Genomic DNA, 15,046 nt, shown 5'->3' with positions numbered 1-15,046 from the left:
TCTTTGGTCTGAATCCTCAAACCAAGATACGACGGCTTCTGGGTTCGATCCGACAGGCGTACATCTTCGGATCTTAGATGCAATACTTTGGCGTCCGCTGGGTGGAGTTCTCGTCGTTTTCCACGTCGAGTATGCAAATTAGCTATTTCCGACGATCCACGAACGTACGTGCGGCCGTCGCATTCTCTCACGTCGTCTCTAGTCGGCTTTTTCCGGCGTATAGTTAAAGCTGCTATTTTGCGGCGTATAGTTAGACTTGCCATGTTAAGTATGGCCGTCTTTCCCGCGTCGAAATTTTTTTTTTTGCGTAAGTCGTTCGTGAATCGGGATGGACGTAATTTACGTCCAAGTCAAAACCAATGACGTCCTTGCGACGTCATTTAGCGCAATGCACGGCGGGAAATTTAGGGACGGCGCATGCGCAGTTCGTTCGGCGCGGGGACCTGCTTCATTTAAATGAAACACGCCCCCTACTCGCCGATTTGAATTAGGCGCCCTTACGCCGCAAGAGATACACTACGCCGCCGTAACTTATGGCGCAAATTCTTTGTGGATTCAAGGCTGCCAAAAGTAAGTTACAGCAGCGTAGCGTATCTTACATACGCTGCGCCCATCTAATTGTATGTGGATCTGCCCCCCCCAGTGCACTTTAAAGTGCAATTTGCACTTGTAGTGCAAAGTGGATTTGCCTTTCGTAAATAACCCCCCCAATGTCTCACTTTTGAGACAGAGAAAAAGATTGAGGAAACAGATTCCTCAATCCTTTCTCTGCAGCCTTAGCTGCAAGGTGAATGAACAGAAAGCACTCTGTACAGAGACTCCCTGTTCGTTCACAAACCGAAGCATTGTCACCACAGGGATGGCCACATGGGGATTGGCTCCAGTAATTGGGCCCATTCCTCCTGCTCTGACCCCTTCTGTTGAACTTTTGGGGCCTGGGCCCCGTACATAAGGGCAGGTGCTACCCCTTATCAGCAGCCCTGGACCCCTGTGACAGCCAATTACAAGGGTCACATAAAGTGGTTACAATACATGGTAGCATTCAAAAACAGAAGCATGTTTCATACCTGTTGACATGTTGCATGATATTTCCAGGCCATGCCAGCTGGACTTTTAGCTGATCTCGATGTTCGACAAAGAAGTCCACCAATGTTCTTGTAACTGTCGCAGAAGTATGGAAGAAAAATGCCGGGATCCACAATATGGCTCCATCAAGCTTTTTTAAGTTCAAGAAAAAGTTGTTGCGGTCCTGTATGGTCAAAAGATTATTGTAATATTTCTCGAGAATACTTGGGTTAAAAGTAGTCAAGTTGGTCTTTCTGCCGACATCTTTATAGAAAGCTTCTGTTGGAGCAAAGTTACATCGAAAGACAAAGTCGGCGTTGTCTATTTCCGCTCCGCACTGGCTTTCTGTCAGGATGCCGCTGTTTCCGATGACTGCGCAAATGTTGTAATGCTTGTTCATGATGGGCGAGCTGTCCGGCAGAAGTGAGCGGAAGTTATTGCTGATAGAAAAGACGTATTTATGACTGGAATAGTCGTAATGCATCAACTGCCCAGTTCGTACGCTATTCTTGGTCAAAGAAAAATTTCGGATTACATCCACATTCTGGAGAATTTCTCGCCTAGCAAATGGCACCATGAAAAAAAAATATATCAGTCCCAGTTATTTTATCACACGTTATAATGCAGCAAAAACTGCAAAACAGTTAAAGTTTCAAATCCAGGGATACATTATATGCCCAAAAGTGTGTAGACCACTGACCATCACACCTATATCTATATGGGCCAAAGTATGTGGATACTTTACAATGGACTATTTTTGAGTTTCTGCGTTTCCAATGAAGGATACTTAGAGGCATAACTAGAACCTTAAGGGCCCCGGGGGAAGAAACCATGAAGGGCCCCCATGACCCCCCAGCCGGGGCCCTTCCCTCCGAGCCTGGTAGCGGCACACCAGGGCCCGGTCGCAAGTGTGACTTTTGTAGCCCTGGTAGTTCTGCCACTAGTGTCAGTAGTTTTTTATTTGTTATTTTATTAAAAAAAATTCCATTTTTTTTATTGTAATAAGCAAAGCAACATAATAACTGATCACTGCATTTTATTAAAAAAAATAAAAATGTAATACAATTTTTATTTGTTATTATTTTTTACAGTTTTTTTTTAGGAGCCCTTTGGTAAGATGTTAGGGGTCTAAATAGAACTCTAATGTTCCACCTTTGAGGCAGTGAAAGGAGATTGAGGACACAGCCCTCAATCTCTTTTCACCACAGCCTGTGCGGAATGAATGGTCAGGAATGTACCCATTCATTCACAAACTGAAGCATAGTAAACACAGTTTCAATTATGAATGAACACGGGAGCAACCAGTAGTGTTACTCACTGCGTCTCCGGCTTCACTGTGTCTCCAACTTTGTGGTGTCTCGCAGCAGTGACACTTATGCCGAAATCAGGAGATAGGGTCTACTTCAGCCCCTTCCACTTCACATTCCTCACCAGTCAGCTGACCTCTAGTCTCTGCCCCCAGCCATGCCGTGGACTGAATGGGCGGCTGCAAAGAGGCCAAGAAAAGGCTGGGAGAGCAGTGTGGGCTTCAGGAACAGCCCAGGATTTGGTGACCCCTGGCAAATCATCATTCGATCCCCGAGGGGGTCCCGACCCCAGGTTGAGAACCACTGTTCTATTTCCTTGCCTGTCTCTGTTACTAAGGCACACAAACGTTCCAATCAGGTCCGCCTGTCAGTTTTTCAGGAGGACCCGATTGGAACCTCCATTCTTCTTTTATGGAGAGGCGGGTGTAAACAAACATGTGTCCGTTTACACCTGCCGACATCCAATCCAATTTGCCAAAAATAAACGGATTCCCCTTTCGTCCAGCGGACGCAGTCAGGTGTAGATGGACAGGTGGTCCGTTTACATCCGACCACCTATAGAAGAGAGAGGGCTGTGTCCGTGTTCGCTCTGCATAAGCGGAACAAACACAGACCTGTCATCCGCCTGCTCAGAGGGAATCATGGATAGATCACCTGCTGAGCAAGCAGATCCAAGCCGCAGTCCGCCCCGCATCAAAGCGACCCTTAGGCCTCGTACACACGACCGAGTTTCTCGGCAAAAACCATCAAGAAACTTGCTGGGAGAAATTTTTTTGCCCAGGAAACCGGTCGTGTGTACATTTTCGTCGAGGAAACTGTCGAGAAACTCGACGAGAAAAACAATGTGTTTCGCCAGTCGAGTTTCTGGGTCGTGTGTACGAGGCCTTAGAGAAATTTCACCTAACTTTCTGCCATGGTGACCACAGTATTTTTATCTTTTTGGTCCTCATTGAATATGATTATCACAATCACTGATGATTAAAAAAACTCTTTTACACTTGACAGAGCATGTACTTTTCAGTGTATCTTTAAAAAAAAGGGCAAGGATTGAGAACCGTGACATCAGAGTTCTTCCAAGACAAAGGAAAAAAATTAGAGAGCTGGTCAGACATTTTATATCTGGCCAGGTAAATATATGTTGCTCAATGTTCCCTGATGTGTTTACAGAAACCACATACAGTGATTAAAAAAAAAAAAGCTGTTATACAATCAGCACTACCTCCAGTAATGCGCCGATTATGAAACCCCCACGCATGCAGGAACTAATTTTACACGACGCGAGATACTAACCTCTGCCGTGCAAATGCTGTTCGGTTAAATATCCACTTGGCTGGTTTCTCTTGAAGCTCCTGTGTCAGGGAGTTAGTAATTGGAACAAATGACGGATCCAGGAACTTCATTGCAAACTGTGACCTGCCAATGGAAAACAGCAAGTTAATATATGCACTGAAAGAAAAGAGGACAACCTGACTTCAGCATATTATACCGAGGGGAGTTCCTGGAATGCATATAGCGGCTCCAAAATTGCTGACAAGGCCTGGTATTGCTTCCAAACTGGGGATTATAGGAATAAAATAAACACTTCAATGAACCAATGTTCATAAATGTAACTAAGCCCGCAAAGTCTCTAACATAGGCGTGCGCAAGGGGTGGGCCAGGTGAAAAAAACATTTTTAGTGCTGCAGTCCCCCCTATCCCCGTTTACTTACCTGGACACTTTTATCTTCTGTTCGGGAACGAGCGCACCATATGTAGCTGGTGTCTTGTGTTCTGATTGGATAGATTGATAGCAGCGCAGCCATTGGCTGACACCATTTGAAACCAATGGGGTAGATTCATAAAGAAGTTACGCTGGCGTATCTATTGATACGCCGCGTAACTTCTAGGTTGCTCCGGCGTATCTTTTTTCTGTATTCAGAAAACAAGATACGCCGGAATTTGGCTAAGATCCGACTGGCGTAAGTCTCTTACGTCGTCGTATCTTAGTTGCATATTTACGCTGGCCGCTAGGTGGCGCTTCCATCGATTTACGCAAGGAATATGCAAATTAGGTAGATACGCCGATTCAGAAATGTACGTCCGCCCGGCGCATTTTTTTACGTTGTTTACGTAAGGTTTTTTTCCGGCGTAAAGTTACCCCTGCTATATGAGGCGTATCCTATGTTAAGTATGGACGTCGGGCCAGCGTCGAATTTTCCGTCGATTACGCCGTTTGCGTAAGTCGTTCGCGAATAGGGCTGTGCGTAATTTTTCGCTCACGTCGAAAGCATTGACTTTTTGCAGGTTAATTTGGAGCATGTGCACTGGGTTACGTTCACGGACGGCGCATGCGCCGTTAGTCAAAAACGTAATTTACGTGGGGTCATGTTTTATTTATATAAAACACGCCCACCTCTTCACAATTTGAATTAGGTGCGTTTACGCCGGCAGATTTATGCTACGCCGCCGTAACTTAAGGCGCAGGTTCTTGGGGAATACAGAACCTGCCTCACTAAGTTACGGCGGCGTAGCGTATCTGAGATACGCTACGCCCGCACAAAGTTACGGCGGGCTATCTGAATCTAGCTCAATAAGTTTATCTTGGCCTCATCAGACCAAGCAATCCATGTCCTTAGTCTGCTTGTCTTCAGCAAAGTGTTTGCAGCCTTTCTTGTGCATCATCTTTAAAATAGGCTTCCTTCTGGGATGACAGCCATACAGACAAATTTCATGCAGTGTGCGGCGTATGGTCTGAGAACTGATCGGCTGACCCCCCCCACCCCTTCAACCTCTGCAGCAATGCTGGCAGCACTCATACGTCTATTTCCCAAAGACAACCTCTGGATATGACGCTGAGCACGTGCACTCAACTTCTTTGGTCCACTATGGCGAGGCCTTTTCTGAGTGGAACCTGTCCTGTTAAACCGCTATAAGGTCTTAGCCACCGTGCTGCAGCTCAGTTTCAGGGTCTTGCCAATCTTCTTATAGCCTAGGCCATCTTTATGTAGACCAACAATTCTTTTTTTCAGATCCTCAGAGAGGATTCCATGAGGTGCCATGTTGAACTTCCAGTTACCAGTATGAGAGAGTAAGGAGGTTATTTACTAAAGGCAAATCCACTTTGCACTACAAGTGCACTACAAAATGCGCTTGAAATTGCACTGAAAGTAGGACTGGGGAGAAAAAATCTATGAATCTATGACCTCAGTCCCTTTCTCTGTCTCAAATGTAAAAAACACAGGTTCAGGGACCCCTGATATTTCACCAAAGCCCCCCCCCCCATGGGCAATACAATAAATAATTATATATAATTAAAAAAAATGTAATTCTAAAACAATTAATAAATAAAGAGCAGTTAGCATTTGGATCAGTGTGGGTGATTCCAGAGGAGGTCTTGTTTGACAGGGGGTATCATTTCTGCCATGGCTGAATCATAGCATAGCATTGCTTCATTGTTAGTATTTTAGCAAAGATATCTTTTGATATTTTTTTTTTTGGGGGGGGGGGGGGGGCACAGGCAGTACACCTGTAAGGGGCCCGGATGGCAACCCCCTTTAGAAAAAAAAATGTATTTATTTTTTTATTCTATTTTTTTAGGGGTCCGGAGGTTCCCAGGGGCCCACAGGGCCCCAGATGGCAACCCCCCTTTTTTTATAAAAAATATATATATATTTTTTAATATATTTTTATTTTATTTTTTATTAAAGGGACAATTCTTTTTTTTTTTTTTTTTAGGAGTCCGGAGATCCCCAGGGCCCCGGGTGACAACCTCCCTTTTTTTTTTAATAAAAAAAAAACTTTTTTTATTTCTTTTATATATATTTTTTATAAATGTTTATTTTTTTTATTTATTTTTTATTAAAGGGCCCAGAGGTTTCTTTTTATTTTTTTATTAAAGGGCCCAGAGGTCCCCAGATGGCAACCCCCCTTTTAAAAAAATATATATATATTTCTTATTTATTTATATTGAAGGGCCCAGAGGTCCCCAGGGCCCCGGATGGCTACCCCCTTCTTTATATATATTTTTCTTTACTTTTTTTGCCCCCTCCCCCCGCTTCTCAATTCGCGGCAGCCCCCCCGCATCTTAATTTCAGGCGGCAGCACCCCCCCCCCCCCGGTTCTCTGCTCCAGGAGGGCCCATGCCTGAAGCTGTGTAAGGTGCCCCATAATTCCTGATGGCGGCCCTGCTGCCAGGTAAGCTGTGTGGGGCCTTGTGACTTATAACAGAAGCCCCGCACACACAGCCCTGCAGCATCACAAGCAGTGACACCCTGGAACTGGCAGTGGCTCCCTCCCGGACTTGGCAAGAGCTTTGGCCGTGCCAGCTTTCACATGCCCTGATTCAGCCCCTTGAACTGTGGATAAAAACCAACCAGATGCTTTTCCTCTCCACCTTCCTAATCTCACGATTTGCTGTGGGCAAGACAGAGACTTTTCTCTACACGAAGCCTGCTAATGATCACACGCTTCTTTGTTCACGAAAATATGCACCGCAGTACCGAGATTACAATATGCTGCAGAATGCATGAATAATACCCGGCAATTAGGGCAAGTTTCATTTATAAAAGTGACGTATTGAAATGCCGTAGCCCGGCAATGTTCCCCTGCTGCACAAATGTATGTAATTACTGTAGGTTTTGTGTAGCTGGGTGATAAGCTGATCATATTTTTCGCAGCAGCTGAGCAAATGTACTTGTGCTGGAACGGGCAGCGGTAGAATTGTGCATCAACAGCTGCTCCGGCACAAATACGCGTGTTACTCCAGTTGTTTCGCTTAATCTGTTCAAACCCAAGGATTTATGTCATACATGTGATTGGAAGTACGGTCGTGCTGCTGCTAAGTAGTGCCATTTAATCTAAACAAGCACTCCAGCTGGTAAATGACAGATTTTGCAATCAACTATTCTTACAGTGTGTGTGTGTGTTCTTAAAGACGACTAGAAAGGATGTTACGGGAAAGATAAATCCAACAGCGAGGGGGGGGGGGGGGCGATGACGCTCTGAGCACAGATTTAGACCATTCTGTACAGTTTATGCAAAACATGAAAAGCTTTTGATTGTCTATTTAAGTCTTTTATGAGAGGTGGTATGAAGTATTACTACTGTCTGGGGATAAAGGAATTGTCAAATAATAAAATAAGATAGAGAGCAAAGGAGGAGATACAAATCACTACAAGCTAAACCAATCTGGACAACATTTTATAGAGAAAAGCAACACAAACACAACTAAACCCAACCAATTTAAGACCAGGCCTATTCTGACACTTCTCACATAGAGTATATGTAAAAATCAGAATTTGTTTGCTAGAAAATGACTTAAAACTAGACGTCGACCGATATGGGTTTTTCTCTGGCCGATGCCGATATTCAGAAATCGGGACGGCCGATGGCTGATATATGATGCCGATTTTTGCGGCCGATTTTTGAATTGGGATGCGTTGTGGAGGGGGATAGATGGATGGTGCTGGCCGTGGGTGGGGGATGCTTTTTATGAGGGGGGTGGATGGATGGTGCTGGCCGTGGGTGGGGGATGCTTTTTATGAGGGGGGTGGATGGATGGTGCTGGCCGTGGGTGGGGGATGCGTTGTGGAGGGGGATGAATGGTGCTGGCCGTGGGTGGGGCATGCTTTGTGGAGGGTGATGGATGGATGGTGCTGGCCGTGGGTGGGGGATGCGTTGTGGAGGGGGATGGATGGATGGAGATGGCCGTGGGTGGGGGATGCGTTGTGGAGGGGGGTGGATGGATGGATGGTGCTGGCCGTGGGTGGGGGATGCATTGTGGAGGGGGATGGATGGATGGATGGTGCTGGCCGTGGGTGGGGGATGCGTTGTGGAGGGGGATAGATGGATGGATGGTGCTGGCCGTGGGTGGGGGATGCGTTGTGGAGGGGGATGGATGGATGGAGCTGACTGTGGGTGGGGGATGGATGGTGCTGGGTGGGGGATGCATTGTGGAGGGGATAAAGATGATTGAGTTGCATTGTGAAAATGGATAAGGATGAGAGTTACATTGTGAAGAGGCTCATATCCACCCAGAGTCATCCTCATTTTCACAATGCAACTCAATGCCAGCTTGTCAGTCTCAGCCAGGTGTCCCATCAAAGGAGATTAAATAAAGTCTGCAGGGGGCACAGCAGCACACATTACATTTTGACTTACCCTCCATCCATCCAGGGAAGGAAGAGGAGGTAGTGCTGGCCATGATCACCTGCTGGGGGGTGGGGGAGGTACTAGTCAGACAGGTGGCAGTGGCTCGGGCTTGTGACATGTTTGATGATGATGCTTTCTTCCTCTGTCCAGATCGCCATATCTCCATCATTTGCATATTTGAATCGAAAATCAATGGGAGCGCCACATGCGTCCACGCTACGCCGGCGTAGGCAAGTTACGTCGGTCGGATGAAGCCTATTTTCAGGCGTATCTAGTTTTGTGGGCACGGCGCACAGATACGACGGCGCATATTTGCACTTACGCCGCGTATCTCGAGATACGTTGGTGCAAGTGCTTTGTGAGTTCGGGCCTATATGTATGTGGGGCGGTCCGGAACTGGCTAATGAATTTAAAATATAAAAAGATGATGTTACGCCGAGTAAATAAATACCCAACATGTCACACTTTAAAAGTGTGCAAGCACATGGAACGGTGACAAACTACGGTACAATAAATTATACATGGGTGACGCTTTAAAAGCCTTTACAGGTTACCACTGTATATTTACACAGGAGGTCTGGTGCTAGAATTATTTCTCTTGATCTGACATTCACAGTAGCATGGGCAGTGACAGGTACTCTTTATTGAGAGATTTGGGGTCTATTAGACCCCAGAATTCTCCTCTTCCCTTAAAGCGGAGTTCCACCCTCCCTTACACCCACGGCCCCACTGGTAGCTGATACCTGCGCCTGTAATCTTTGGCTATTGTTCTTTTTTTCTGTTTAGTAAATTTAGTAGATGAGGTAATCTAAAGTGCTTTCACTGTCCTCTAGACATAATTATGATTGAAATAGGGAGGACTTCTCCTTTTCCTGGACTTGGTCTTTAAATAGAAACTTCACCCAACCTAATTTAATGAAACGCTCTCTAATAATCGTCCCTGTATGGAAAAATAATAGAAAAAAAACATGCTTTGAAGTCCAGCGCTGTCTTCCTTGCAGCTGAAGTCCTTCTTGCGCCGCTCTGCTCCTGTATTACCTTCTTAAAATATTCTGCAGGTCTCTGCCACGTCCCAAATAGTTGGAAGACGCCTGCGGCATGTCTGTACATGCACAAGTTAATCCCCACATCATGCCTCTGATTTCAGGTGTGTAGAACCTGACAGACCTGCAGCATGTTGGCGCATGCATGGGTGTGCACAGACATGCCTCTGGTTTCAGGTTTGTGGCGCCTAGGTGAGACCTGCAGCATATCTATGCATGCCTGGCTTCTCATGGCATGCAGATGTCCATTTCTAAACCTGCCTTGTGGGATGTGTGCCTTGGAGATCCCAGGAATGGGTGTGGGATCCCTACATCATCCATGCCTAGGAGATGGGGGTGGATGGCCGTACAACAAAAGAAATGACTAAACTTTTCCCAAAGCCTCTTAAAGTCCCCTTTATAGTGCCGTTGTACGTGCTGTACGTCACCGCGCTTTGCTAGAGCATTTTTTTTTTTCACGATCGTGTGTACTGTAGGCAAGGTCGGTTTAACCTCCCTGGCGGTATGATTCTTTCAGAAAAAACATGCTGAAAGCGGTACCATTATTTGCAAGGAAATTTGGCGTTTTATATTGTAGGCCTGTCATTTTTAGAAATAACTCACTTAAATCTGACCAAACAAGCTTCTAATAGGCATCCCGGGTATGACATTTTTTTAAAAACAAAATTATAAATTATAATATAATAAATAATTATAAATAATTATAACAAATAATAATATAATTATAATAAAAATTATTCAATAATGTAATCAACTCAAAATCACTGAAATTTGCTCAGTTGCAGAATTGTTGCTGTCATTATTTTTTTTTTTTATGACGAATTTCCCCACAAATCGCTATCGCACAATTCTGCAAGTGATTATAATTTATTATCGCTGTTTTTTAGCTGATCTAAAACTATTTTTGACATAAAGGGACACTTTTGGTTGCTATGGACAATCTACAGTTTGCAGGGAGAAAGAAACGTTTTTATTATATAAAATGACATGCATGACACAGGACAGACCACTAGGGACAGGGGGGGTGTGTTTTTTTTACATACAGTACTGTAATCTATAAGATTACAGTATACTGTATGTATAGTGTTTGTTTACTTTTTTGAATTTGGCGCCGTTCTCCGTCCCCGTGCGTCGTAACGTCGCAGGGAACGGAGATCGGCGTCACACGGAGGCACTGTGTGAATCGAGCGAGGTCCTGCTCGCTCACACAGCGCGGTGGCATCGCTGGATCCAGGAACAAGGTAAGTAAACACTCCCTGTACATCCAGCGAGGCAAGCCCGAGTCTGACTCGGGGTTACCGATCCTTGCCCAAAAATCTCACCCCGAGTCAGACTCGGGAACACCGCCCAGGAGGTTAACAAGAATCGGGTTGAAAAAACTTAGTTTTTTCTAGACCATTAAAAATGGTTGTGTGTAGGCGGCATTAGACTCAGAATATAGGTAAATAATATAAAGAAATATTTTGTCATTGTCCTTGAACAGCTGGGGAATGTGTATAATAATTAGCTGACAGTGAATCAGCACCATGGAGAGCTCTTTGATCCCCTCCTATTACAGACCGCTGTGCAATTTCCATGCCCAGAAAAGCCCCTTTCATAATAACATTCCTTATATGTATCAGCACCTGGGACAGCGACTCCCTCACCGATCTGCTGGATTCTGTCTGCCGCTACCCACTGACTGCTTCAGACACACTAAACACCTATGTACCAATCCAAATGGAACAAAAATAAGGCTGACTTGTCCACAAGCAACACCCGGGTATTGCAGGGCAATGTGTCTGTACACTGGAAAAATCTCTGGATGTGATCTTTAACCACTTAAGACCCGGACCTTTAGGCAGCTAAAGGACCTGGCCAGTTTTTGCGATTCGGCACTGCGTACCTTTAACTGACAATTGCGCGGTCGTGCGACGTGGCTCCCAAACAAAATTGGCGTCCTTTTTTCCCCACAAATAGAGCTTTCTTTTGGTGGTATTTGATCACCTCTGCGGTTTTTATTTTTTGCGCTATAAACAAAAATAGAGCGACAATTTCGAAAAAAAATCAATATTTTTTACTTTTTGCTATAATAAATATCCCCCAAAAAAATAAAAAAATTTTTTTTCTCAGTTTAGGCCGATACGTATTCTTCTACCTATGTTTGGTAAAAAAATCGCAACAAGCGTTTATCGATTGGTTTGCGCAAAATTTATAGCGTTTACAAAATATGGGATAGTTTTATTGCATTTTTATTTTTTATTTATTTTTTACTACTAATGGCGGCGATCAGCGATTTCTTTCATGACTGCGACATTATGGCGGACACTTCGGACAATTTTGACACATTTTTGGGACAATTGTCATTTTCACAGCAAAAAATGCATTAAAAATGCATTGTTTACTGTGAAAATGACAATTGCAGTTTGGGAGTTAACCACAAGGGGGCGCTGAAGGAGTTAAGTGTGACCTCATTTGTGTTTCTAACTGTAGGGGGGTGTGGCTGTAGGTGCGACATAATTGATTGTGTTTCCCTATAAAAGGGAACACACGATCAATGACGGCGCCACAGTGAAGAACGGGGAAGCTGTGTTTACACACACCTCTCCCCGTTCTTCAGCTCCGGGGACCGATCGCGGGACTCCAGCGGCGATTGGGTCCGCGTTCACGGAGCTTCGGACTGGGTCGCGGGCGCGCGCCCGCGACCCACGGCTGGGCACTTAAAGAGGATGTACCTGTACGTGCTTGTGCCCAGCTGTGCCATTCTGCCGACGTATATGTGCAGGAGGCAGTCCTTAAGCGGTTAAAAAATGCAGAGGGAACAGCTCTATTGTTGTTTATATTCCTAACACAGCTTTTCTGAACCTTTACCTCATGGAGGATCCCTTGAAATAATGTTCAAGCTTTAGGGAACCGCTGCTAAAAAAATATTATATCTACAGCATGTGGTACATTGGCCAAACCATACTGGTGGTGAATGAGATAAGAGCCTCCTCAATGGAAAGAATATCCAGCACAATGGTGGTCAGTGTAGTTCCCACATACATTGAGGGAGAGTAGGTAGAACGGTCCTTACACTGGTGGTCAGAAGAATGGCCCCTTTACAGACATGCTCAGTGATTGCATATCGAGGCGAGAGGTTCCATGGTGCAAAGCTGCTGCCTCTTGATGTGGCATTGGTGTGAGAACTATGCATAATATTTGGGTATTCTTAATTCTTTCTACCAGGAACCGCCAAGCCATACAGCTGGATCTCGGCCCTGGTTAGAATTCTTTATCCCCCTACTATCCCATAATACCTTAAAGGGGTTGTAAAGGTAATTTTTTTTTTCCCTAAATAGCTTCCTTTACCTTAGTGCAGTCCTCCTTCACTTACCTCATCCTTCCACTTTGCTTTTAAATGTCCGTATTTCTTCTGAGAAATCCTCACTTCCTGTTCTTCTGTCTGTAACTCCACACAGTAATGCAAGGCTTTCTCCCTGGTGTGGAGTGTCGTGCTCGCCCCCTCCCTTGGACTACTGGAGAGTCAGGACGCCCACTAACACACAGCTCATTTCTCTATCTGCAACGTGGAGAGCGTCCTGACTCTCCTGTAGTCCAAGGGAGGGGGATTTTTTTATCATGACTGCAACATTATGGCGGACATATCGGACACCTTTGACACCATTATCATTTTTACAGCGATCAGTGCTATTAAAATGCACTGATTACTGTAAAAATTACACTGGCAGTGAATGGGGTTAAACTGTAGGAGGCAGTGAAGGGGTTAAGTGTGTCCTAGGGAGTGTTTCTAACTGTAGGGGGGATGGGCTGTGTGTGACATGACACTGATCACCGCTCCCGATTACAGGGAGCTGTGATCAGTGTCCTGTCACTAGGAAGACTGGGGAAATGCTTGTTTACATCAACATTTCCCCGTTCTTCCTCTCTGTAGTCTCGTACACACGACTGGTTTTCTGTGCAAAAACCAGCAAGAAAACTGCTTATTCCCTCGTCAGGGAAAACAACGTTTTTTTCCTGACGAGGTTCTTGCCCATGTGTACAGGGCCTCTGAGTCAATTGCGGGTATCCCCGTGGACATAGAATCTGCGGGACCCACGGAGCTTGCGTCGGGCGCCCCACAATGCCGCCCGCTTCTTAAAGGGGACGTACCTGTACGCCCATCTGCCCACAGGAGCCATTGTGTCGACATATATCGTCGTGCACTGGTCCTTAAGTGGTTAAGATAAAAAACCTTCTTTGTGTAGCAGCTGCTCTACACCCCCTAATAATTACCTGAGCCCTATCTCTATCCAGCGATGTCTACAAGTCCCTCAGCTGTCCAGAACTCACTTCCTGACACAGCAGCGGCGCCATTGGTTCCTAGTGCTGTCAATCAATGTCAGTTAGCCAATCAAGAGAGAGAGGGGACAGGGCCGAATGGCAGTTCCATGTCTGAATGAACACACGGAGCTGCAGCTCAGCTTGGGGTACCCCCAGAGCAAGCAGCTCTGTCACTTGACGGGAGGGAGGGGCCAGGATCGCAGAAGAGGCACCCAAGAAGAGGAGGATCAGGGCTGTTCTATGCAAATCCACTGTAACAGAGCAGGTAAGGCCTTGTACACACGAGAGGATTTATCCGCGGAAACGGTCCTCCGGACCGTTTCCACGGATAAGTCCTCTAGCGGATTTTGATCTGATGGTTGTACTAACCATTAGATCAAAATCCGCACGGAATTCCCTCCGCGGTGACGTGTCGCGCCGTCGCCGCGATGATGACGCGGCGACGTGCGCGACGCTTAAATATAAGTACTTCCACGCATGCGTCGAATCATTACAACGCATGCGAGGGAGGGGATCGGACGGATTGATCCGGTGAGTCTGTACAGACCATCGGATCAATCCGCTGGACTGGATTCCAGCGGATAGATTTCTTAGCATGCTAAGAAATTTTTATCTGCTGGAAATCCATCGGCCCGAAAAATATCCGCAGATAAATATCCGCTGGGCCGTACACACCAGCGGATCTATCCGCTGAAACCGATCCGCGGATAAATTCCAGCGGATCGATCCTCTCGTGTGTACGGGGCCTTAGTATAGCATGTTTATTATTTAAGCTGCATTCACACATGAGCGTTTTCAGCTCATAAAACGCTTGTAAAACACTGGGAAAAAGAATGCTCAACAAGCAAAATCCCATTCATTACAATGGCACCTGTTCACATCTGAGGGTTTTGTCACCTGAAGCAAAACGCCTCAAAAACGCCCTAAGCTCAAAAAATTATCATGAGCTTCTTTGAGACATACAGTACAGGGTGCTGTGATTGGCCCAAGTACCATGTGATAGCTGTGGGCCAATCACAGCATAGGAAACACAGCTTCATTCATACACAGAATTCATTTAAAACAACTTTGGTGATGCTGTTATCAGGTGATTGCTATGTACCAGGATCCGCAATCCGATGTGTCCGTCCGGTGGACAAAGTGGTCACGTTGGGGAAGCAGCGCGCTCTTAAACCCGGAGAAGACACATACGTTACAGTG

The 15,046-nt window shown here is 45.6% G+C and overlaps 1 protein-coding gene across 1 annotated transcript in view; it reads right to left on the bottom strand.

Annotated features, from left to right (window-relative positions):
* Positions 1-15,046, bottom strand: part of ST8SIA3 (ST8 alpha-N-acetyl-neuraminide alpha-2,8-sialyltransferase 3) — a 47,961-nt gene that overhangs the window by 15,039 nt on the left and 17,876 nt on the right. Inside the window, exons 2-3 of the mRNA XM_040337495.1 lie at positions 3,663-3,785; positions 1,068-1,625 (exon numbers count right to left, since the gene is read on the bottom strand). Coding sequence (XP_040193429.1) covers positions 1,068-1,625; positions 3,663-3,785 — 681 coding nt within the window. The remainder of the gene's footprint in view (positions 1-1,067; positions 1,626-3,662; positions 3,786-15,046) is intronic.

The sequence above is a fragment of the Rana temporaria genome, chromosome 1 (assembly GCF_905171775.1).
Source record: "Rana temporaria chromosome 1, aRanTem1.1, whole genome shotgun sequence".
In the NCBI taxonomy this organism is placed as follows: Eukaryota; Metazoa; Chordata; class Amphibia; order Anura; family Ranidae; genus Rana; species Rana temporaria.
This window is presented reverse-complemented; position numbering and strand designations above follow the sequence as displayed.